The sequence below is a fragment of the Pituophis catenifer genome, unplaced genomic scaffold, assembly GCF_029215685.1.
Source record: "Pituophis catenifer annectens isolate HBS135680 unplaced genomic scaffold, rPitCat1.0.hap2 SCAF_1, whole genome shotgun sequence".
Lineage (NCBI taxonomy): Eukaryota > Metazoa > Chordata > Lepidosauria > Squamata > Colubridae > Pituophis > Pituophis catenifer.
Genome location: NW_027256881.1, coordinates 78,708,796 through 78,734,111, shown reverse-complemented (window position 1 = coordinate 78,734,111; position 25,316 = coordinate 78,708,796). Strand labels below are relative to the sequence as shown.

Here is a 25,316-nt window from a genome sequence, read left to right as displayed (position 1 = left end):
TTATTATGATAAAAGCATTTTACTGAGTCCTTCATGCACAGTCACTAAGCAACCTGCTTCAGGTTAATTCTGTTTACAGTGCTATCAAAAATAACTCTGACTTAAATGTGGCAGTCATTAGTATTTCACATCACAGCACAATAGTTATCTATACTTCACACCCACTGTCAGGCAAACAAGGGATATTTACAGTAATATAGCTATGATCACTTGAAAGTCTAGCGGGATCCAAAGTGCACAAACAGTTTTGTGTTGTCAGGATGTGTACATTGTGGAATTCTATATATGCCACAGAATATACAGAGGAATGTAGAGGGCTATTGATTTCATATTCATATAAGGCTCCAAGTGTTCATTTAGCCACAAACTTTCTCTTTCTCTAATTAAAGGAATTAATAAGCAAAAAAACAACCTTGGCTTTTGCCTCAAAAGCTGAAGCCAAGCCACAGAGTATTATTGAAAAAGGTATTCCAGTTTTTGACTGAGTTAGCTAACTAGTTTCCAAAAATCTGGACACCTCTAGAGAATGCCATCTGGTGGCAATCCAGATTTTTGTAGTCCAGATCTGGCAACTCTCATTTTAACTTACATAGTCAAAAGATACCTTTTCCTGTATTTCATAATACAGGAATTTCAGTTTGTATTTGCTTCAATTCAGTTTGTATTTCAGTTTGTTTGTATCATGTATTTGCTCTATTATTTATCTAAGTGGTATTTTAACCTTGGAAATTTCATTAAATGGTTGCTTTCTGAGACAATAACATTAACAAAACGACATAAAAATTAAGCATATTCTTTCCATTCTCCATCTTTTCCTTCGTTCCTTCCTCTCTCACACACACACAAGTTTGCAACCTCTTGTACTCTACTAGTTGGTAACAGTCTGGTTTTAGAAAATTCATACTGTGTCAGGAAAGAAAAGCTGCAACAAAATTATATGTATGAGAGACTGTAAGAAAATCCCAGCAGGAAAATATGTTTTCAGATCTCACCTCTGAATTACTCTCATTATAATAACCCATTTGATGTCAGGGTATGACAGATTAGAAGCTTTTTATTGCTAGACCTCACTCAACACAGATTTAAATGAAGTACATCTGGTTATTGTACAGGTCACTGTGTTTAAATAACAACCTTCAAATAATTCTTTGACATTTAAAAGGAAAGAGAAATATTGTCATGTGGCAGATACACCATAGATAAAGCATAGGGCAGTTTGGTCAGTATGCTTATTTGTGTGTGTCTCCAGCAGGCATTTTCATGGTTGGTAATCAAGTAGCTAGGCTTATTGATTGTCAGTATTTTACAAAATATCCCTGCTTTAAAACCTTTAACTCCAATTGTCATTTTAAAATATTGCAGTCACGGGAGTCAAACTTGGTAACTTCCAAGAAGTTTGAAGATCAGTTATATGAACATTGCTCATACTAAATAAGCAAGAGAAAATAAGCAATGTTGGTCTCTTGCATTTTAATTTTGACCTTCTGAAATTTCCTTAGATTTGTCTGCACCTTGTTTCATACAGTTACTCCCCAAAAATGGCTATTTTCAGCACCTAGATAGCGTTTCTCCACGTGAACGTGAATTTTTGTTTTGCAGGAATGAAATTCATTTACTAAAATAGGAGACAGGAAATGAAATAGAAGTAAATATTAATGATTAGATACCGTATAAAAATGTTCTGGGCATAATATTAAAAGTTTTTTTTCTCCTTTAGTTTTACTAATCTTGAAAAGTTCTGTTATAGTAAGAGATTTCATATCATAATGTGACAGTGATATCTTATTGTCAAGATTAGAACATACTTTTCAGTTTACAGAGATTGGTTTAAATAAACATGAATTAAAACAATACAATTCAGGCATAGTTCCAAAGGTGTCCCTGACACAATTATTTCAAATACCCTCAGCATTTGAAGTAGAAAGTAGTCCACGATTTATTTACAGGGCTAGTTTTGACGCTATTTGAGCTAAACTTTTGATTTAGCTGCTAAAAATACTATAACTACCTTAAATGTAACCAGGGTATTATTTTACACCTTTCCCAATATTGCCTGTGGTACATTGAATTTGTTCCACTGTTGACGTTTTTCATCCATAAATGCCACAACAGTTTTGGAAATTGGTTTTAAACACTTCAACAACTAATATTAACTTTGCCTCATTCCTTAATGGAGTTTAGGTTGCAGGGGAAAAGCTAAAAACGTGTTAGAGCAAGTCAAATAGTCCTTCAGTGAAAATAGTACTGACAGAAGCATATTTTCTTTCTTTCTTTCTTCCTTCATTTCTTTCTTTAGTAACCACAAATGATTCTATGACTTTAAGGATATATAAATATATTTAACAAATGCTGTGCAAGCTATTAGTGTTTAGTGCCCAAAGGTTAATCAGAATAAATCTTACAATTTCAGTTTAGTTCTTAATGGACTCTACTTGAGAATGTAAATTAATGAATGTAGAACTATTTGTCACATTCAGTTATCATTCTACTTAAAGACCAAATGCCATGGAATCAGAATAAAAAGATAAAATTTCTCTGAATTATTAGTTCTGGAAGCTGTCTTCTAAAACTTTATCCCCCATGATGTGTTCACATAGGTTTGTTTGTTTGTTTGTTTGTTTGTTTGTTTGTTTATTTATTTATTTATTTAATTTATATCCCGCCCTTCTCCCCGAAGGGACTCAGGGCGGTGAACAGCCGAGAATTAAAATAACATGCAATATAAAAGTTAAAATAATTAAGAATAAATTAAATTAAACGGCCACCCCAATTTAAAACCCCTAGCAATACAATTAAAAACCCTTAAAACCTATTCAGGCCAGGCTGGCTTGCTGAAATAAAAACGTCTTCAGGGCCTTACGGAAAGTGCGGAGATCCGGAATCAGCCGTATTCCGGGAGGTAGCTCGTTCCAGAGGGCAGGTGCTCCCACAGAGAAGGCCCTCCCCCTGGGGGCCGCCAGCCGACATTGCTTGACCGACGGCACCCTGAGAAGGCCCTCTCTGTGAGAGCGTATTGGCCGGTGGGAGGTTATCGGTAGCAGCAGGCGGTCTCGTAAATACCCTGGCCCTAAGCCATGGAGCGCTTTAAAGGTGAGAACCAACACCTTGAAGCGCACTCGGAAGACCACCGGGAGCCAGTGCAGCTCGCGCAGGAGAGGTGTTATATGGGAGTGCCATGTCGCTCCCGTAATCATTCGCGCGGCCGCATTCTGGACCTTTTTATATATAAAGATACACTGACTATATGAGAAAGATAGGCATAATTTTATATACAAGGTGCACAAATACTGCATAAGTTATATTTAATGTATCTGACTAATTGGAAATCATCGAATAAAAAAATTATTTGAAAAAGGAGTATAGGTCATTTAGTCAATTAGTTAATTAAAACAGTACAAACCACTACTGCTTAATAGTGATAAAGATACTCCTTGAAACCTTTCAGTCATAGGGAATCAGCCATTGTTATAGTCAGATTGTCCAGTAATTTTTAAATCAAGATTTCCCCCTAATTCTCAGATTTTTATGTAATAACCTAGTAATGGTCTTGACTTCAACAGATGTTTGATGCATCTTACATATGATAGCTTAAGATATTTGTAGACCACTAATGTATTTCCTTTGTGTCTTTTCTTTTGTCATATGGAAATACAGTGTCATTTTAACTAGATATGTTAAGATTACTCCATTTACTTACTAATGCTCTAAAATATTTATTGTGGCATTGCAATCCCATATTAGATTCATGGTCTTTTCTTTTCTTTGTAATAATGATTCAGGCTTCTGTTCCTCCTTTGCCTCTACATTTATGAATACCAGGAGATCATGCATGAGGATAATAATGAAAATAAAATATGTTAGATTTATATCCTGACACTTAAACACACACACACACTTACCCTGTCCCCTTATAATCCAAGGCAGATCGCATAATGTTGTCTCTCCCCCCCCCACTCAAACCTGTGGAGTAGGTAATACTGGGAGAGAATGACTTAAGTTCAATTTATCCAGTGAGCTCCAGTAAACAAATTTCTCTGAAAAGCAGGAACAATTTCCATTGGCACCCATCCCCCCCAAAATCCTTTTTCTAATTGTTAGCATCTTAATTTGTATGAGAAGCTGCTGCTTCCCAAATCTGGATCTTAAGACAGTCACATCTGTATAAGCACATATTAGTATTTTCTCCCAATAATTCTGCATATAGATTTGCCATTGTAACTCTGTTTAAGAAATTTAAAACTGAGATTTATGTTGCTTTATAGATGTTCAAGAGCATTATTTCCTTGATTTTATTGTATCGGTGAATAAATAATTGTTTGTTTCAGGATAGTAAGTAATAATAAATATACTTATGGTTAGCATATTGATTAAAACCAAATTTTGACAATGCATTAAAATGGACAACTGGTTTTGTTTGTTACTTGGATTGTTTTTGAATCTACCAAAGTTGCTCATGTTCAGTTATGTAACATTTTGGTGGTGGTGCTTCTCCTCTTTTTTTCTTTTTTAATTTGGTCTCAGATACTATAAGGGGTATGTTGGGAATGTTATAATTATCTAGAAGAGACAAGACTATTTTTTTCAACAAGTTATTTTTACTTAACATAGTTATGCTTGGAGGTTAGTTTCTTTCACACCCAAAAAGTAACTAACCACAAAGCATTAGTATACACTACACAGATAGTGTATTTTAATAAATAAATGTTTAACAGAGTATTTTGGTATAGTTTGATTTGATTGTTCAGGCCTGATAGAAGACTCAAAATTGGATTGTCTTAAAGCCTAAAAATAATTTCAAAATTTATTTAAACATTGTAATATTTTCACTTGTCAATTTCTTTTAATGTTTTATGTATATTGTAGAAATATCTAAATTTTCTGATTGTTCATCTCTTTATCTAATAATGATAATTATTAGTAATAGTAATATTATTAACAAATTAATTCATTAAAATACAAATGTGTCAGCTTCCTTGTCTATTAATTTAATTGCATTAATATATATGCTCCTCTAAAAGATGCAATCTAATTTCTTTTAGAAACCTACATACATATTAGTCATGCAAAGCACTGTGATCTGTGCTTTGCATGATATAGTGTGTTATTTTGTTTAATTGATAGATCAATGGCTTACTCTGGCCCAGCCATGATAACAGTCATCTGAATGTAAAGGAGAAACAGGCAATAAATGTTAATGAGATGCTGCTAGTTTAGAATACACATGTGTCTGTTTCCCGTTTTCCATACTTTCTATTACTAATACGTAAGGATTATTTTTGCAAGGAAAAGTAGAGATTGTAATATCCTATGTAATAGCTTCAATCATATTTTCATAATATTTTTAAAAGTTGTTGACAATATGTACACAAAGAATATTTTATTTCAGAGAAATCTTCCAAAGTTTTTGCAAATGCTTCTGCTCCAATTTTTTTTTTTTTTTTTTTGGTGGGGAGGGGAAGAGAAATGTGTGGCTGTGCATTTTAAGTATTTTTCTCTATAACATCAAAACTTGCATCAGGGGAATAACATTGTATGTCAGTTGTCTCCTTCATATCAAAAGAAATCCTTTTCTTCTTTACAGAAATAGAGGACAAAGCCAACTTGGAAAAAACATTAATTATACCAAATGTTCCATACTTGTTTCAGTAAAATGATTTTAAAATCTAGTATTGACTAGATTTTAGTCAATACTTAGTCATACTTTATATTAAAGTGATTAAACTAATAAGATATTAGTTAATAAATAAAAGTATTCTTTTCTATATTCCTTCAGCTTCCTTGATCCTTATTTTCTTTGATCCTTCAGTTGCAACAAAAATCCAAATAGAGCTGCTGGATTTCATAAAAGCATTTGAAGGTTAAACACAGCACCCGTCAATAATACTAGGTTACTAGCTAATGAACTGTCTAACACATCAAATTCACCTAAGAGAAACTTTCCTTGATTTAGAAAATATACAGAATATAGAAACATATAGAAAACATATAAATTCACACTTTGCATTACACCAGTATTTTTTTAATAAACCATAATTGGCTAAGTCATAATTTACGCTTATTAACCCCAATGATTTGTTTTAAAAATCCCTCTAAACTATAATCAGGCAAACCATACTGTGGCTTTTTTCAATTTGTATTTTCAATCCCAGTGAAAAAATGGCATTTGTCTTAAGCATTTATATTTTTTTTAAATGGTGAATTTAAGCTTTCTTATAGACAAAAATAACTTGAAAAGGACTCGTATAAACTGGATAATTGTATATTGGTGTGAAGAACCAGAGGACTGGTATTTCTGTGATTGTTGCTGTGTCTGGTGAATATTTCTGATAAGCAAATGGATACTGACTATATAATTATATTTGAGATTTCATTCATTAACACATATGTGAGCATATACTTGTATTTATACACCCATAAAAGATAGCTCTGTTAAGATGTACTATACTCAGTTTAAAATATATATATATATATTTTTTTTAAATTTTACTCGAAAGTTCTTCTGATTCTTTATAAACTATTTTACCACAGAGATATCAGCAATCTATTAATACAGCTATATAGTATTCATGATTACAATAGTTACAGTTATCATAAACGCTTTAAAACAAATAAGATGAATGTCCATTTCTTAATTGCGTATCTAAGTAGTACCGTTTCAATCCATTTATGTATTTTTGTTTTGCTTTGGGAGAGTTGCTTTATTTTTTTATTTTTTTTAGTATGGTAGGCAAAATACAATCAAAAGCTCTTAGCTAATTTATCTTGAGTTCTTTTTTTACTTCAATAGTGAGCATTCTATTCTCTCTTAAGTGCTTTCATCACTATGTGTTGGCCATGTCCAATCTCAACTTCTTTACATAGTATTAGGATTTATCCATTTTAAATTAACATATATTACATCTAGTTTGCTTAGGGATCTGCATGATATATGACTTTAGAATGGGCTTTAGAATAAGTTCATTACTAATCCAATAGTGAGCTCCTGACCCAGGCAAAAACTAACTGGCTGCATCTTCTGTAGGTGTCTGTGAATACTGAAGTATGAATTTTGTAACTAACTGAGGTGTACTGTGCAGTAAGAAATTTAATAAGAGCTTGTGCATGTGTGTGTCATTTCTCTTCCTTCAGGCAAGGCAGTTTTCCTGTCATCAATCAGAGTGGCATTATGGGATCCAGCTCTCCATACACCCAACCAATGAACAGCAATTCAAGTCTGATGAACCCTCAAACTTCTCCTTACAGCATGGCACCTAATATGGTGAACAGTTCCACAGGTAATGACTGGTAAAATTTCAAGGAGTAGCAGGCTGCTTTTTCAAAGGTAGAAACCTTTAAAGTGTTTCTCTTTGACAGCGGTACAATTGCATATGCATCACTCAGAAACCTGCTGTAATAATTTGAAAATTCCCAATCACTTTGTCAACTCCTAGATATATCTCCGCCATATCTCTACTTTCTCTTCTTTGTTTCTTGAAAACATGGGCTTTGCCCATTTGACAGCTGGCAGATCTAGAAGAAGACTTTTGTTTAAAATGTAGCTGGGATCTTGAAACCAGGATTCCTATGGATAATATTTTTGCCCAAAATAACTGAATGTCTCATAATACGTCTGTTACCTACCTCAAATATAACTTTCTGAAAGACCCAGGTAGTGTATTTGTCTAAGAAAATAGAAAGAAAATGAACTTTTTCCAGTAAAATTTACTGAAATATTACTTTACATTTATTTTTGTTTGCAGGAATATCATTACAAGGCATCTTGTTCCCTGCGAGATTATTTAGTTGCTCATTTTCATTGCTGTAATATTTAGACTTACATTATCCATTTCATTTCCCCCCTCTCCAATGACAGTGTCATAATGAGCTTTTCCAGCAGCCATGTTGTCTTGAGTTATAAGTGAAAAAGGACTATTTAGTCACATGTATGGAATAGTTTCCCAACAAATAGGCAGACAAGGGACATTTGTACTTCATCCCGCTCTCTCTCTCTCTCTCTCTCTCTCTCTCTCTCTCTCTCTCTCTCTCTCTCTCTCTTCCCACAACCTTTTAAAGTTTTTGTTTGCATATTTTTGGTTTTCTGCAGTATTTTTCTGGGAGCTGAAAATACCCATTATTGGCCTATGGCCTCATTATGCCTGCTTTTTTTACCCCAAAGGCAACTATTTAACAGAGGTACTCCCACTGGTCTTATTTATAATGGTTTTATGTTGTGTTTTCAACAAGGATAAGGAGAGGAATGAAAACTTTTAATCATACAGGAGGTTTTTTTTTTTTTAATATAAAATAAAATTGCTTCTTTTAGTATTAGGCACAAGCAGCACATTTTTACTCCAGTTGAAAAAGGAAAAGTCTTGTTAAGCAAATGATAATCATCTGCTTATTCCTCATCAAAGCTGTCATAGGTATTACTGTGTTTGGGTTATGTAGTTACCTATTTTGTCTGCCTGGCTGAAATAAAATTACTTTTGAGCATTGAAGCTACGCTATAAATTCTAGCTTTCTGCTTAGCAGCAGTAATTTTTTTACCCTAACTTCTCTGGTTCCTAGATCTGCAAACATCACCAACAAGCAAACAGATGTTAGAACGTCCTGCCTAAGAAGATTTATGTATTGCAAAAGAAAAACCAGTTTTAAGAAAGATACACAGGGCGATTTTTTCTTCAGATAGCTCAGCCATTTATTACTTCATACAGTGGAAATCTATTCAATACAAAATCACTTATCATATGTCTTTTGTATGCAGTAGTCATTGTATTTTTATTGCACTACACATTCTGAAAAATTGAGTTTTTACTGTAATTTAACCATAGAAGAGAATATATGTAGCTCAGGATTGAACTGTGGAGTCTTGTGCTCTCTGAGGTTGCTTGTTTTCTGGCAGATATTTCATTACCCAACTAGGCAGCATCAACAGTGTTGTTCTCTGTTTATGTATAGTATTATCTTCCCAGTGTTTTCTCCTAAGTAATTCCTTGAATAGGATATTGTTTTCTGCTTACTTGTTCTTTTGGTGCTAATCCCTACTTATTTGGGTGTAGGCTGCTTTAGAGGATGTGTTCTAGTCTTTTTGTTTCCTTCTTAGCTTTTTTATTATCTCTTTTGAATAATATGTAAATGTGTTTATTTCTATGTGTCTATTAATGGCTGATTTACCTGAATGCCAAGCTTCTGGTAATTCCCTAGCCTTTTTGTCTAGGATGTTCACAGTTTCCAAATGGAAACTATGGTTGAGTCTGTCCATGTGTCGTGAGATGAAGGACTTTTCATTATGTCTTTTGACTCCTAGTTGGTGTTAAATTAAAATAATACAATATTAAAATCCCATCAAACAATTTTGAGAAGCAATAGCAGCAGTGAATGCATCAATTTTAATTTTTAATATGGCAAATATTGATAAATCTAACCCAGGGAAACAAAAGCTCTTTTATGCTCCTCCATAAGCTTTTTTTAAAGTAGAAAGGGATCCTGATAGAAAAAAGTTTAAAAATCATTGACTTAAATGAAATCTTTCCCAACTTTGTCATCCTTTGGAACTGTGGATTTGAAGCTGCAGAATTTGCAGCAACAGACCTAATTGCTGGGACATTCTGAAAGTTAAAGTCCACATATTTGGATGGTACCAGGTTGGAGCAGGCGCAAAGTTGTTTTTGTTGCATTTTTTAAAATTTACTCTAATTGAGTAATTTAACTAATTTAACTAGGGTTATGTAATGTGAACAAAACAACATTGTTGTATTGGTGTTGCTCCACAGCAAAAGCAGAAAATAATCCTAGCTCAAGAATTTTTCACCAGCCAGGAAGGTTTAGCCAGGTTTACTACATTCTTTCTCTCTGATTCTGATCACATGCAAGAGTTTTCAGGGACCTCTATATATTGTCTCGAAAGAGGACGTTGTAGTTCTGCCAATAATAGTTTAATAGAATTATCCAAAGACATTAATTCAGATAACTGGCACTTTAACTATCTCTTTGTTCCATTAGCTCAACATAGAAGACAAAGAAAATACCCCTTAGATGATCTTGGAAGATAGGAAGCATTTCAAGTAGCCTCTTGGTAGAGATGAATTGTTATAGGCCTTAGTAATTAAATAATTATTGAAAGGGAAACAAAAGTGGGTATGTATATAACTGCCTTTGCAGTTATAATGCCTAGGAAAAAATTGCAAGCATGAGAAATATTTCATTTGAAAAAAGGAAGCATGCATTAAAATTTTACTTCATGACTATAACTTTGGGTTTTTTCCCCATTTTTTTGTCTTGTGGTTCACTACTGGAGATAAATTTTCATTATGCTTGTTTTAGTAAAAAAAAAAAAAAAAGTATTGCATAACAATATTGCTGAGTCTGTATAAACTTGCCATTAATGTAATTATATTTTAAGATAATTTTTGTTCTAGCCACAAACAGTGTTTCTTCTATTTTTGCTTAAGTAAATTGGCACAAAATATTATATTTGGCTTTACAGCTTTACCGCTGCTTACTTCAGCAGTTCTGTTCCAAGCAAAGCACATCTGTCACTGTGGTAGTCATTTGCCTTGATCCAGGAATCTGTCTATCCACAAAAAGTGTTCAGGCATATTTCAGAAAATATAGGAACTCTAGCTATGAGACTATAGACAGTTTGTGAATTCCCTATTCTGGGAAAAGTATTGGGTGGTAATGTAACGTAATACAAGCTACAGACAATGTATTTAGATCTCAGAACCAATCTTTTCCTACAACCAACATTTTCATTTTGCAAAAACGTGGATAAAAGATTTGTGGGATGATACTACAGTGCAGTCACAATATTCTGAGCTGAACTTGAGCCATTGTGGTGCAAAGGGGAGGCATCAGATGTAATGGATTACCCAGAATACTATTATTTTTAGGAACACCATTAGACTGAGTTCCTGCTATAGAGGGAGTGTAATCCCATCCAGAGTAGCCAATCTCCCCATTTTCAAGATCAGGAAGGCTGAGCTGGCAAGCTCGCATCACAATATCTCTCAGCACGTTCTGGATTGTGTCCTCCTCTTTTTCCTCTGCTATCACACATTGTTTCTGCCATTTGCAGACTGCTTATAAATAAGAATTTTGGATAAGTAAACATGCACATAGTTTTGTTTTAATCTCACACAGTAAGGATGAATAGGCTCTTTTAGACTGGGCTCAAGGAAAAAGAGCTTCCTCTGTCTCAACTCTCAGTAGGGTCTGGATATATTTGTGGCCTGACTCAGTATAAGATAGTTAAATCTGACATAGTAGTCAAGGCAGTGGTGAAATCCAATTTTAAATACTACCGGTTCTGTGGGCATGGCTTGGTGGGCGTGGTGTAGTGTGGCTTAGTGAACGTGGCAGGGAAAGGATACTGCAAAATCCCCATTCCCTCCTCACTCCTGGGGGAAGGATATTGCAAAATCTCCATTCCCATCCCACTCTGGGGCCAGCCAGAGGTGACATTTGCTGGTTCTCTGAACTACTCAAAATTTCTGCTACCAGTTCTCCGAACTACTCAAAATTTCCACTACCGGTTCTCTGAACTACTCAAATTTTCCGCTACTGGTTCTCCAGAACCTGCTGGATTTCACCCCTGAGTCAAAGTGTTATTCTTTAACCAGGGAAAGTTAAATTCAAACCCATCTTTAACCATGAAGACTCTATGGTGGTTATCAGCCCTTCCCTCTGAACCCAACCCACATTACAAAGTTATACTGATATGGGGGCAAAATAAAAGGAGATCCCCATGTAAGATCTCATTAATTCTAGAAGGCAGTAAGTGCATAATTCAACTGCTGACGTATTAGGATTTTTATTGCTTCTAGCAAAGTTGCTTGAGTTGCCACTAGCATTGAGAACATTTTCTACAATATCCTTATCAGAAGATAGGGGAGAAAATACAGACAGCTTGACTGCAATATAAATTATGTTGTATTTGCCTTTAAGTGTGCTAAGTTTGGTGTTTTGTAGGTCATTCAGAACCTTGACCCATATTTTCTTTTCTCAACTATCCCAACTTTCAACTTAGAAAAAGCCTAAGGCTATTTCTTAGAGCCTATTCACTCTCTACAGCAATACTTTTTCAGTAATAGATGTCACGGTTATCTTCCATTTTTACGTTTTGTGTCTTTTGACAATTTATGGGCTCGATTGTTAATGTGTATGCACTAGAGTTTGCCAGAATAGTGACAATTGCATTCTTTCACTGCTTGAAACAGGGTCAAAATGATGCCCTCAGTTTGTCATTGGACTTGAAAGCAAAGGGACTCAGGAGACCTTATAAAGAACATTGCAGCAAAAGATGGAGAATGCCACAAGAAAGCTAGAATTTATTATCTATTTAAAAACCTAGCACTAGTTGTTCTTTCTCAAGATGACAGTAGCTTTGCTCTAGTTGTAACTGTGGACAATGGATCACAGTACAGATGGCAATTTTCTTGTATCCAGATGTGCTTCATAATTCACAGCGGAAACATATGTGGCAGATGTCTTATAAGCTCTCTTGCTGACTCAGGCAAGAAATAAACCAATTTCAGGAGATATAGATTGCCCATGATTCTTCTTCCATAACATATCATCCAGGATTTAGATTACACTTTTCTATTCAAATTATTCTGCTCCTATGCAATCATTCAAATGGTTACCTGAATAATTTAGAAGTAGCAGAAATTATCATTCTTTGTGTAACTCACTGTTCAAGCTTCTTTTGGAAGGCTTGCAGCAGCTTTATATACACCTAATACCAGCGAATTCACAAATAACTTTGACTGGCATTATAGTCTGATTTGGGGTGGGGGGCAGTAGAGAAGATGCTAGCCATACTGAAGGTGGTCTTCTGATCTGGAATCAGCATATTCATTTTGGGAGGGCATTTTGGACTTCTTATTCATTTCATTAAAAAATGCACTAGGATGTTTTACCTGTTCCCTAAATCCCTTTGTTTTCTGCTATTCCGTTAGTTGAGAAGAACAATATGTTCTACTTGTAAAGCTGTAGGAAAGCTGTATTACAATTTCTAAATTTTGCTCCCTTTTAGTTTTGTCTTCTTTGGCCTACCGATACAGTTCACAGACCTATATTCAATATATTGTTAGCTGTATACTCCTGTGGCACATGCTGGATAGGTTTTTTTGGCAGAGCCATTCTCCCAACCTGCAGTGAAGTGATGCTAAAAATATTAGCAAATTAGCACCATGAAGCTTGCCAGCTTATCCGCCAGAGTCTTGCTCCTTCTCTCACTGCTGTAATTAAAACTAATTATTTCCTAAAACATAGTAATACATGGATATGTGCAGTAATCATTTTGTAGTGGGCAATCTGCAAAGTGTTTTTTTAAAGCTCCCCCTTTCCCTTTGGCTTGTTCTCCCACATGTTGGCTGCTGCTTGGAATGCTGTTTTACTCTGTTGCAGAAAAGCAAAGCAGCCCAGCAACCATAGGCTGAAGCTTCTGGGTCTGTAATCATTGGCATATTTCACTAGCTTTTTTCTTCTTCTTTTTTTTGCCACTCAGGATTTTTATATGAATTGTAAATAGATACCAGAATAACCTGTTCGTTAGTGTTTTTACTGCAATCTGGGTCGGTCACCAGGACCAGATATTTTGTCTTCTGTGCTTTGGGAGTCGTGCCGGAGCTCTTCCTCAGGGAACTTCTCCCTAGCAGAGTGAGAGAGAAGTTCCCTGAGGATGGGCTCCAGCACGAATGTCCAAAAGCTCGGAAGACAAAACCTCTTGTTCCGGTGACTGACCCAGATTGGATCCGGCAACATTATCCTGGGACATGTATATTCAACTTCATTCATAAGTGTTTTTACTGTATGTTGAAGAATGTATTTAAAAAAGAAACTACTAATAGCATTTGCTGGGAGACTTTGATTTTATAGGAAACACTGAATGAATTACACACATATATAATATATATACTGTATGTACAACTTTTTTAACCTTTAACTTGGGTAAAACAGGGCAAAACTTTGTCAACAAAGGTACCTTTACCTCCTGGGGGGGGAGGGAGGGAGGAAGGAAGGAAGGAAAGGAAGGAAGATTGATTTCCAGTGCTTACTGCCAGCTTCCCATAAGAAAACACAGTGGGGAAGCCAGCAGGAAGTCGGACGTCACTTCTGCTTCCACTGCTTTTTGCCCTACCCACAGTCATTGTGTTCTTCTCTTTAGGTAAGTAAATATATCTGAAATGATGACCCAACAAGGCACAGATTGTCTAGTATACACTACAAGTAGTCATCAATTTATGACCAATCTTTAGCAACCATTCAAAGTTACTATGAATCCCTCAAAAGGTACTGACAAACCAATTCTAAAATTCATCCCCTCCAGTGCAGTCACATGCACATTTTGGATGCTTGGCAACCATCTGCAACTGGCCTGCATTTATGGGCATTTGCAGCATCCCAGAGTCTCATGACTGTGAATTATGACTTTTTTTTTTGCCGAAAACAGGCATTTATTTCCAGTTTCCCACAAAAAAGCTCCAGAAGCAAACAATGGGTTCGTCTAATGACTGCAGATTTGCTTAAAGCCAATGGTTTTGCTTAATGACTGTAGTGATTCACTTAATGACCCCCACTAAAACTCAGGTCGATCATATGGTTGACACATTTTATGACCATCATGACTTACAACCATAATGGACAGTCTCTATTACAGTCATAAGTCAAGGACTACCTGTATGGTTTTCAATTATTTCTAGAAAATATTTGCAAGTATAAGAGGAGTTGCTGTTTTTTATTTGTGCTTTAGGGTTAAGCACATGTAGTCACAACTGTATATCTTGAATTTTACACAGTTGTGGATCTATGGAGTGTATCCTACAGCCATACTGGTACCTGTCCCTAATCCAAAACAGAATGTAGAAAAATAATAGGAGAAATAGGCAAAGATAGAAGAACCATGAAAAGAGAATGGAAATAGGTTTAGAAGATTGACTCAGGAATGCAGTTTCAGGCTATGGATATTCATCAAGAAAGTACCTTAACTTAAACACTTCTGCTGTTTAAATATGAGAATATACTATAAAAGGAAACGTAAGATATAATTTTGATTCAGCTATTTCTTTTCCTCTTGAAGTTTGAAATAGGAAATTTCCACGATGAGCAGCAATGGCCTTATAACTTACTTCTCACATCTTTCCAACACTAGGAAGAAAACGAACATTTCTGAGGCATACCTCTGTGATATGGCTGCATGAGTGTTACTTGAACAAGAATTATCAATATTACACTACACTGTATTCCCAACTGGCGTCTTTAGAGCTGAATGTTCATGTCAGCCACTGAGAGATCTATGAAATAATTTACCTGTTAAAGAATGTAGCACAGTTAAATCTATTGCAGGCCAGGCATTTGTTAACTAGAAGGTTGGTAGAATATTACAAAGTGCTTACTAATGTAATTGTAAGGCTTTCATTCTACTTCTGAAACCGTAATGCATTGCAAATTTCAATTCGGTGCCTTAATGTATAAATTGTAATAGCTGGTGTGACAGTGATTGGTATCTCTGTCTTCTATCAAAGGCCTATCGGATCTGTAAAGTGATCCATGGATGCAGAAGTTTGATACACATACCCAGTTTTCTTGTAAAAAAAAAATAAATAAAGGTCCTAAGGTTAGAAATGAGAATAAAGGGAAGAGTAAATCTTTGGATTATCAGAATCACTTAAATCCATTTAAATAAACAAATCACACATTTCTCTTTTATTACAGTCCCAGCTTTCTTGGTCTCCAGTGCTTTAGTGTGCTGTTTTGTTCTGTTCAAGAAATACTCAGTATTTTGACATTTATTGTAAATGCATCTAATCACAGTAGCTTTTCAGTAGTACTGATGTTCCATAATGGGTGACTGCATTCTGTATGCGAAAGTAGCATGACTGATAAAAATTCTCATAAAATTGAACATAGTTATATTTGAGATAACTCATCTAACACTTCAACAGTGTTTGCCAGCTCACAAATCAAAGATGGGCTTAATAAAGTTGGTCGTCATTTTCCAGAATGAATGTGGCATATGTGGCTGTAAAGAGTTGTGCAATTGCTTCCCCTTAAGAAACATTTAATTCATTTTCAAAATCTATTTGCTGAGATACAAAACTCTTCCCAGCTTCCATAAGAGTAAGAACATCCACCTTTTCTGACCGTCTTGTGCCAACAGTTGGGGACAGAAGGAAGTTACCGTTAATCATGTCTCCTGTTTTCAATTAGCACCTATGGGCCTTGCAGATTTGATGACTCAAGGTGAGTCCAAATTGCCCGTTCCTCTCAAACCGGATGGAAAAGAAGAAGGACCTCCCCAGCCAGAGAGCAAAAAGGTACTTCCTTCCCTTGCATGCATTCTTGGTTTGGCATAGCAGAACTCTGTGGCTTTGTCTTTCGTTCTCTGATTTGAGCTTGCTCCTTCAGTTCTTTCCTGCATGGTTTTTTTTTTCCCATTCATATGCAATCTATTATTTTGGTTTTATTCTTTTCCTTATCTGGATCTGAAAGTTACTAGTTCTTATGGCATTACCTTGGGAGGTGGCGAAATAAAGCTCAATAAAATCTTCTAGTGGGGGTTCAATTAATCCCTGAGTGGGAAAAAGTGGATCTTATCTTGGCCTTGGTACTTGGCAGCCATGTTTTCTCTGTCTTCCATTATAGCTTCCTGTTTTGGCTGTTTCAATAGCCACAGCATATTTTAATCCTTTGCTTTATTTCCTTATTTGATAAAAATAAGATGACCAGCTTTCTTTATATTTTTTCTCTCTCTCCCTTTCTTTCTTTCTTTCTTTCTTTCTTTCTTTCTTTCTTTCTTTCTCTTTCTCTCTCTTTATCTCATGAGGGGAAACCCCTGCTTGATGCTCCATTTAGCTTGACGAAAGCATGGTGGCATAGCAGCTTAAGCTAAGCATCCAGCAAAATTGCAAGATTATTATGATAAATGTTGTTTTAAGGCATATGTATATTATACGTGTGTGTTTTTTTCTCTGTGTGTCTCTGTTTATATTTCATACAGTTAAAAAAATGGTCAGTCTGTTAAACTGGATGTATTTTTTTTTTCCTTTTTAATAAAGTTTGCCCTGCCTTTGTCCTTTTTTTATTCCTCTACCACAGGATAGCTACAGCTCTCAGGGTATTTCTCAGCCCCCAACCCCAGGCAACCTGCCAGTCCCTTCCCCAATGTCCCCAAGTTCTGCTAGCATCTCCTCATTTCATGGAGATGAAAGTGATAGCATTGGCAGCCCAGGCTGGCCAAAGACTCCATCAAGCCCTGTAAGTGGCTCTGGCTTTTGTTTTTTTGGGGTTTTTTTGTATTTGTTAATATTTTAATGCTTGCTTGTCTGTTTTATAGATTCTTTTGTTCATTATTTATCCGCTAAAGGATTTGTTTAATGTAAGCAGAGGCTAAATTCTGCTCTTGGTTCTCTACGTGCAGCTCATCCCTTCTTTCGCTCAGGTTTAGGTGGGAGTTGAGCTTGCTTGACTGAGGGCAAAATTTGGCCCAGCCCAATTTTAAATAATGATGTTGTGAAGCAAATCTTTCTCTCATAATGCATCAGCTTACAAAGCATGCTTTCTGTGTTGATCAGGACATTCTGTCTCTGTTATGGGGTCCAAACTCTTAGCAAACTAAAGGGATTTTCAATTGGTCATAAATAGCATAGCAATCTAAAAATTCATTTCTTCTGGTTTCAAAACATTGTTGTTCTCACTTGTGTGCAGTACAGAACAACGTAGATAATAATTTCTGAGCAGCCTAACGTACTTGCCACATTAGAAAGTTATTTTTGGAATAGGTGAAATCTTGCAAAGTGTAAATATAGTTTTTATACAGCATTTTAACAAGAACAGTATTTGTTACAAAGATTTCAGATACCAAAGCTTAACTAATTTTTCTCAACTACGTTAATTTTTATTGTAACATTAAGAAAAATATTTCTGCTTTTAAGAAATTTTTGCTGTGTGATAACATGAATGCTGAAAAGTTTCACTAATTTGTTATAAAGTTCAGCAGAGTGCTTTCAACAACGTCTTGATTTTTATGTGACATTTAATGGAAATAGTGTGTAAAAAAGACAAGAATGAAAAACAATGTATAAAATGAAACATTATTTCTCTTCAGTGTTTTTTTTTTTAAATATGTATTTTCACCTTGTAGATGCATCAGTAAAAAAATGTTTAGAGGCCTCCAAAATCAGCATTCCAAATCTAGCTCATGCTAAATTGCCATTTTTAAAAACTAATTTGCCTATATATTTTAAAAAATGGGGAAAAAATGCCGTGACCCACTCCACATAAATGCTCATTATTGGCAAAAAACAACAACAACAACAGAATATTCTGATATGATGACATGAACACAAGATCAGCCTTCTCAGCTTAGTGTTCTCAAATGTGTTGAGGCTACAACTACTGAAATTCTACCCCCTCCTTCCTTACTGGGAGTTCTGGCGATTGCAGTTTCAGCATACTCCAGGTAGTCCTCGACGTATGAACACAATTAAGCCCAGAATTTCTCTTGCTAAGTGAAACGGTTGATAAATGAATTTTGCCTCATTTGACAACCTTTCTTGCAGTTGTTAAGTTAGTAACATGGTTGTAAAGTGAATCTGGCTTCCCCACTGACTTTGCTTGTCAGAAGATCACAAAAGGTGATCACAAGACCCCAGGATACTGCAACCATCATAAGTAATGAGCCAGTTGCCAAGCATCCGAATATTGATCACGTGATCAAAATAACTGAAAAATGGTCACTTTTTTCAGTGCTGCTGTTAAACTTCAAACAATCAATAAATTAAGGATTACCTTTAGTTTATGGAAAGACTACTTAAACTTTATGGAGGCAAAGAGGGCTACTCTTTCTTCCAGATCTGTTTCCTTGACATCTTGGGTTAATTGTAATTTCTAGTTTTTTAGGTGAAGCTTAGAAGTACTTGATGTCTTGGAAAAAATACTTCTGTTTCCGATTGCCTTCCTTCTCTCTCTTTCTGTCTAAATTCTTTCCAAAGAAAATATAAATGCAATTAAAGAGGCCAGTGTAAAAGATCATCGGATTATTTTTTTTACATCTATGCTCATAATCCTTTATATCTAGTGTAAAAACATCAGCAGTAACAGAAAAGAACTGAGGAGAGGCAAAAGAATTGAAATCAATTAGTAACGTTTGATTCCTTCAGAACAATTGGCTTTGAGTCTCAGAAGGCATCTTTCTGGTTTATGCGAAAAAGTAGCTATTCTTAACTAGAAGTCTAAATACCAACTCTACAAACTATGAGTTGTTATATTAGATGGGGATACATTAAGTGCACAGAATGTCAATCCTTTAAAACATTTTTTTGGAAATGTAAAAGATCTTTGGGGAGAAAATATTCATCCATGCGCTTTTTTAGCTATTATATATCCCCAGGGAGAGTATTAGAAATGCATATTTCTGTTTTTGCAATAATTAAAGAGAACCACTTCAGATTTTTTTTGAAAGAGGAAATGGAAGGAATTACCTTTTTATTTTCAATTGAAGTAAACATTGTTATGTTCTAGAGCTTTTAGAAATTAATTCAAAACTTTAAAAAAAGACAACATTGTGAAAGGACTTAGGAAAGTAGAAAACCTGGGTCACAATTGTCCTTTGATTTCAATGGAAATTATTTGAAAAAACAGATTCTCAGGCTTAAGTGCTCGTGTGACTATCACTGGATATATTTGTATTACTCAATAATACTCTAGATGAGATGGGTGGCACATAAATTTAATAAATATTTAAATAAATATATTTCTAAATTAATTAATTTCTGTTTCCTACCAGGTGCAATTACAATATATATCTTTTTCACAATATGCAATATGCTGATCACAATAAGGACCCATTATTAATATAAAAATTAGATTACATACATGACATCCTGAACAGTTAATAATTACAATTATCAGTTAATATCAAAAGTCCTGCATCTAACGGATGGACACCTAATATATATATAGAGTATCAAATGTTTGTAGTTATGTAATTATAAGCAATGATTAGGTAACAATAGACATGCAGAATAATCAGCAGCTGAGCTTGGCATTCTGTCAGTATTGCATTTTGGACAATCCAAATAACATACAAATTCCAAACTGATGGAAAATAATCAGGACTCTTACAGTGAGGAAGATGCAGTATTCACAGCAGGATGTTCGTAAGTAAAATTACGGTCCTAGAAATGTATTCTCTTTCTAATAATTGTATTTCCCTATACAGTGTGCCACATTGTCACAATATATAAACTTTAGCTGAACTGTCTTGCATGTACACACGCAAAGACTATAGTGCAGGGGTGTCAAACTCGCGTTATCACAGCGTCGTCACATGACGTATTGCGACTTTTTTTCCCTTCACTAAACCGGGCGTAACCAGTGTGTGACACATCTGGGCCGCAGGCCGCAAGTTTGACACCCCTCCCATAGTGCAATGCCTTTGGAACACCTTAAATGAAGAGAATATGCAAATTTGGGCTAGTACAAGTAGTCCTGATTTAGCAGCCACAATTGGGACTGGCAACTTGGTTGTTAAATGAAGAGGTCACTAAGTTAAACCATGACTGTGCTTATGATCTTATTTGACCTTTCCTACAGACTGCAAAGGTAATAAATGTGAGGATTGGTCGAAAAGTTACTTTTTCTATTTGTTTATTTGATTTTCTATCCCACATTTATTATTGTGTATAAATAACTGAAGATAATGAACATATCTAATACTCCTTCCTCTCTTACTTTTCCCACAACAACAACCCTGTGAAGTAGGTTGGGCTGAGAGAGAGTGACTGGCCCAAAGACACACAGGCAGGTTTCCATGCTTAAGGCAGTACTATAGCTCATGGTCTCCTAGTTCTAGGCAAGCACCTTAACCATTGAACCAAACTAGCTCTCATCACCAAACTGGGTCTCATCTCATAACAGTGAACAGTCACTAAATAAGGCAGTCACTAAATGAGGATTATCTGTAAATGCAACCCCCAGGTGTATAAATTATGTTACATAAAAAGATATAGAAATATTATCTCCATTAACATTGTTTTATAATGTTGAGTGATATAAAAACTACTGATTAAAATATATTAGATGCAGAAGTTACAAGTTTTATCTCATCATATTATGCCTCACTTCCATTGAAGAAATGGCACAACTGAATCTTCCTCTTTCTCTGTGTTTACCTAAGCAAGCCAAAATCTGTTGTAGGGAGCTGCTGGTGATTCTTTAGAACAAATGTGGGAGGCATATGAGGCAGCATTGAATGTAGATCTATACAATGTGTTGATTTTCTGCCAAAAATTCTTAATAATTTTTCATCATACACCAGGATATTTTTTATCCTCTCAAAAGTATTTCTTGTGTATCAAATAAATCCACCTGTGGTTGTTATTTGTCTTTTATCATTTACTTCAGCATTGATTGTTAAACTGAATTTAGTTTATAGTTTAATAGTTTTAGGGTATAATAAACCTTATAAAATAAAAGACTTCCCTTTAAGGGAAGATGGACTTTCCATTCAGTCTGGCCATATGAGGCTCCTGTAATTTGTGCTTGACTGAACAGTAGCATGTGCAAAATATGAAATTTTAATGTGTTTTGCTGTAGGGCTTAAGCAGTAGAAAATCAAGTTTTCTATGGGAAGATTTCCTCTTTTTTCTTCTCAAAGTTAATATTTCATTTTAAAAGAAAATTGCACCACTTCACTGTGCTTGACAGCCTGAAAGCTCCTGCAGTGAGAAGTCCTTCTTACCTTCTGTAAATTGTGATGTTTTCAGATTAAGTTGTCACTTTGTGGCCCGCACCATCTCATTGAAAAGTGACTTTTCTTTATGTATGTAGACAGTACAAATGTCCAGCAAAGAAAAGATTTTAAGCTACTTTCCATTCTTGGATGATTTAGTGTTGTAACAAGAAGTATTTCACTGTGTAAAATTGAAAACCTCTCTTTGGCCATTAAATCTGAATGTTCCTTGTAGTAGGCAATTGGTTCAGGAGCAGAGTGAAAAATTATTAAGGATTGTATTAAACTTAGATAACAATTGTGCCATTATAAAACATGATATCAGGAGTGAGGAAGTACAAAAACTAACAAACAACACTGATATTAGCTGCAATAATTTGTTATTCATGAGAATATACATTTTTGTCAACTCTCTTCTGAATTATTGTTCAAAACAGCACATTGAAAACTGGATTCCAACTTGAACGTGACCTTTTCAAAAGAACATTTAATATCTGCAGCATAGCTAGAATTCTTTTTGTTTCTTTTTTGAAGCAAACGGTTTTCTTTAAAAAAAAGCTTGCTATATGCTTTGAATGCCTGATACATGAAGGAAATAGCATCCTTCTGAATTAAGAAATGCAACCACGTTATATGGCACCATGCTTTGTGCCAGGACATTCTTCTGCTGCAGTTCTTTATTTGCATCTAGTAAAGCAAATTCAGTTGTGTTAATTAATAATTGTACCATAGTTAAATATGCTAAAAGGAGATCTGACATTGTCCTTTATTTCACAATGTGATAGACACTGTTACAGCCAGGAAGCATTACAGTGAATAAATTAGAATTCTGTGTGTAAGGTAAAAAGCTTTAGAGGCAGGCTGATTTGGTTAATTAAAAGCCATGGACCCAGTCTACATAAAATGAAACAGTATACTTCAGTGGAAGAATTATAAGTTTATTTTAAATCTCCTGTGAAATCAATGTGACCTAGAAATGTTTGACTCTGCTCATTTTCCTGCCACCAGCTTATTCTGCCTCCTAAATCATCCAACCATCATTCTGCCAAAATAACAATAATAGAGACAAGCTTTATATCCACTTAATAATGGCTAGATGATGCTAGATGTTTAAACCATTTATGTAAGGTGACCAGATTTTAACATTGATAAAGCGGGACATCCACCATTTTGTGGGCGTGGCTTGGAGGTCATGTGACTGGGTGGGCGTGGCTAGCTGGTCATGTGACCGGGTGGCCATGGCTATGTGTATAGAAAAAAGTCATTTCTGACAGGTCCTCGCACTTTTGACTGATCCTCACACTTATGACCATCCTCACATTTATGCCCGTGCAGCATTCTTAACAACCATGTCACTCATTTCACAACTGCTTCTCTTCACCATGGTGATAAGATAGGGCAAAAACCGTAAAATGTGAGGACAGTCGTAAGTTTGAGGACTGGTCAAAAGTGCGAGGACCAGTCAAAAATAACTTTTTCAGCCCTCTGAGTAGTCCATATGCATAAAAGGATACAGCAATAGAGAGGGATGAAGGAAGGGAAGGGAAATTAGAGTAGGAGTGAGGGTAAGAGAGGGAGGAAGAGAGGAGGAAAAGGAGAAAGGAAGAGGAAGTAGGGAGGAAGAGAAGAGGGTGGGGGGAAGAGAAAGTAAGAAGGAAAGAAAAGAGAGAGGTGGTAGGTTTGAGGAGAAAGATTGCTGTACAAAAAAAAAGATGAAAGGGAAGAAAGCCAACCCCAAACAAATATAAAGATATTAAGATAAAGAATGAATTGTTAAACTTTACAGAATAAAAGAGAACAAATATGAATAAATAGCAATAATTAGAAACACACATACAAACATACAATATATTTTCTTTGAACAGAATATTTGGCTGGTTCACAAATTTAAACAGTGTTTAGTCATTTCAATTAAATTTACAATTTCTATATTTCCTTTTTTCCATATTTATTCCTCATCTATTTTTTTAAAAAACCAATATTACCCTTCATCCTCATCTCTAATCTTAATTAAATTCAGTTTTTCCCTTCTATTCTATATTATACCCCTTCCCATTGTCATCTATTTTTATATCCATCCTCACATTGGTTAATTATGTAATTATGTACTACAGTTGTTTAATACAAATTCATCATTTTAATATAAATCAATTAGTTATATAACTATCTCTTTTGTATATTAATCAATATGAACATGAATATTCCAATTATTTCCATGCAATCCAATTTCTTACAAATCAATTAATTATATTTACCAATAATAATAAACCAAATAATTTCCCCCATATATTCCTCCAAACCACAACTTAACCATTTCTGCTTTCAACACAATATACAATTAATAGTATCTCAATTATTACAATTCCCTAGTTAAATAGAGCTTTTTTTCTTTTGTGTTTTAAAATCTTGAACTCTCCTCTTTTGCCCTAAATTTCCCATTGTTTGCAGTTTTGCACCTACCTTTTTTGATGAGGAAAAAGAAAAAGAAATCTCTCTCCGCCTCATTTTGCCACGTTGCAGCAAAGACCCTGCTTACTTTCAGTTTTGCTTTTAAAGCATAGTTAGGGGGAAAAAAATCTCCAGCACTCTGCGGCTAGCAACTACAGAGCCCTGAGCAAAACAGCTGAGAGCAAATCAGCTGAGAGTCGGGAAGCCGATCTAATCAACTTGTGCTAATTAACCTATGCTGAAGCTTTAAGGGGCTGTTTTTTCTATTTTTGCAGGCATCGATCTACTCATTTGTTTTCTTTTAACACTGATCAGCCCCGCGGCAAGAGTTTAAACAGTTTTTTTCCCGCTAGCCATCAGTTGGGACTCAGGAGGTAGCCGGGAGCAACCCACCACTGCCCCATGCATTCTTTCCAAAAATTGGGACTTTTTTAAAACGCCGCGGGACGCAGGACAAATTGTTCAAAAGCGGGACTGTCCCGCCAAAAGCGGGACGTCTGGTCACCTTACATTTATGGGGAGATGGCCTCTGACTGGCCTTAGAAATACTGTGATCACTTGAAATTTAAAAAAATCTGGATCTAAATATCCAGTAAGTGTTCATGTTTCATGTTCAAGCCAAATGACTTTCCAAATTTTGGGTCTTTATGAAATTGATAATCCAGTTTTGCAAGCAGCTAGAATACAAACAGATGTTCTTGAGGCACATAATTACTCATTTTTTGCAAATCAAGAGACTAGATTACAATTTTAAGTATGCCAGGTATGAAAACAGAAACTTAGAAATTCTATTCATGGAGGCACTGGAGCCAACAGAAATTTTGGATTGAAGGAAATGGAATAGTTTTTTTGTTAGTTTTTTTACTGGAACAGCCTGAAAGAAAGGTGAGTTGGAGAAGATAGCCACTCCATCTTCTTCTTCAACCACCTACAAAATTCCATAGAATAACACAAGGCTAGAGATAAAACTATTTACATATTTACTGAATGATGTAAAAATAAGCTTCAGTGCCTGGATATGGATGGCAGGCTACATTCATCACCATGCAATGCTTCAGTCCTGTTTTTAGCATTTATGCCATGGAACCAGGGGAGCAGTGGCCTAGGGGTTGTTGACCAGAAGTTTGGCAGTTTGAGACCCAAGCACCACATG

General features: G+C 35.3%; 1 protein-coding gene across 1 annotated transcript in view; it reads left to right on the top strand.

Moving 5' to 3' along the window:
• ARID1B (AT-rich interaction domain 1B) overlaps positions 1-25,316 on the top strand; it is a 449,938-nt gene that overhangs the window by 392,334 nt on the left and 32,288 nt on the right. Inside the window, exons 10-12 of the mRNA XM_070932635.1 lie at positions 7,129-7,274; positions 16,192-16,298; positions 17,080-17,238. Of these exons, the coding sequence (XP_070788736.1) occupies positions 7,129-7,274; positions 16,192-16,298; positions 17,080-17,238 (412 nt within the window). The remainder of the gene's footprint in view (positions 1-7,128; positions 7,275-16,191; positions 16,299-17,079; positions 17,239-25,316) is intronic.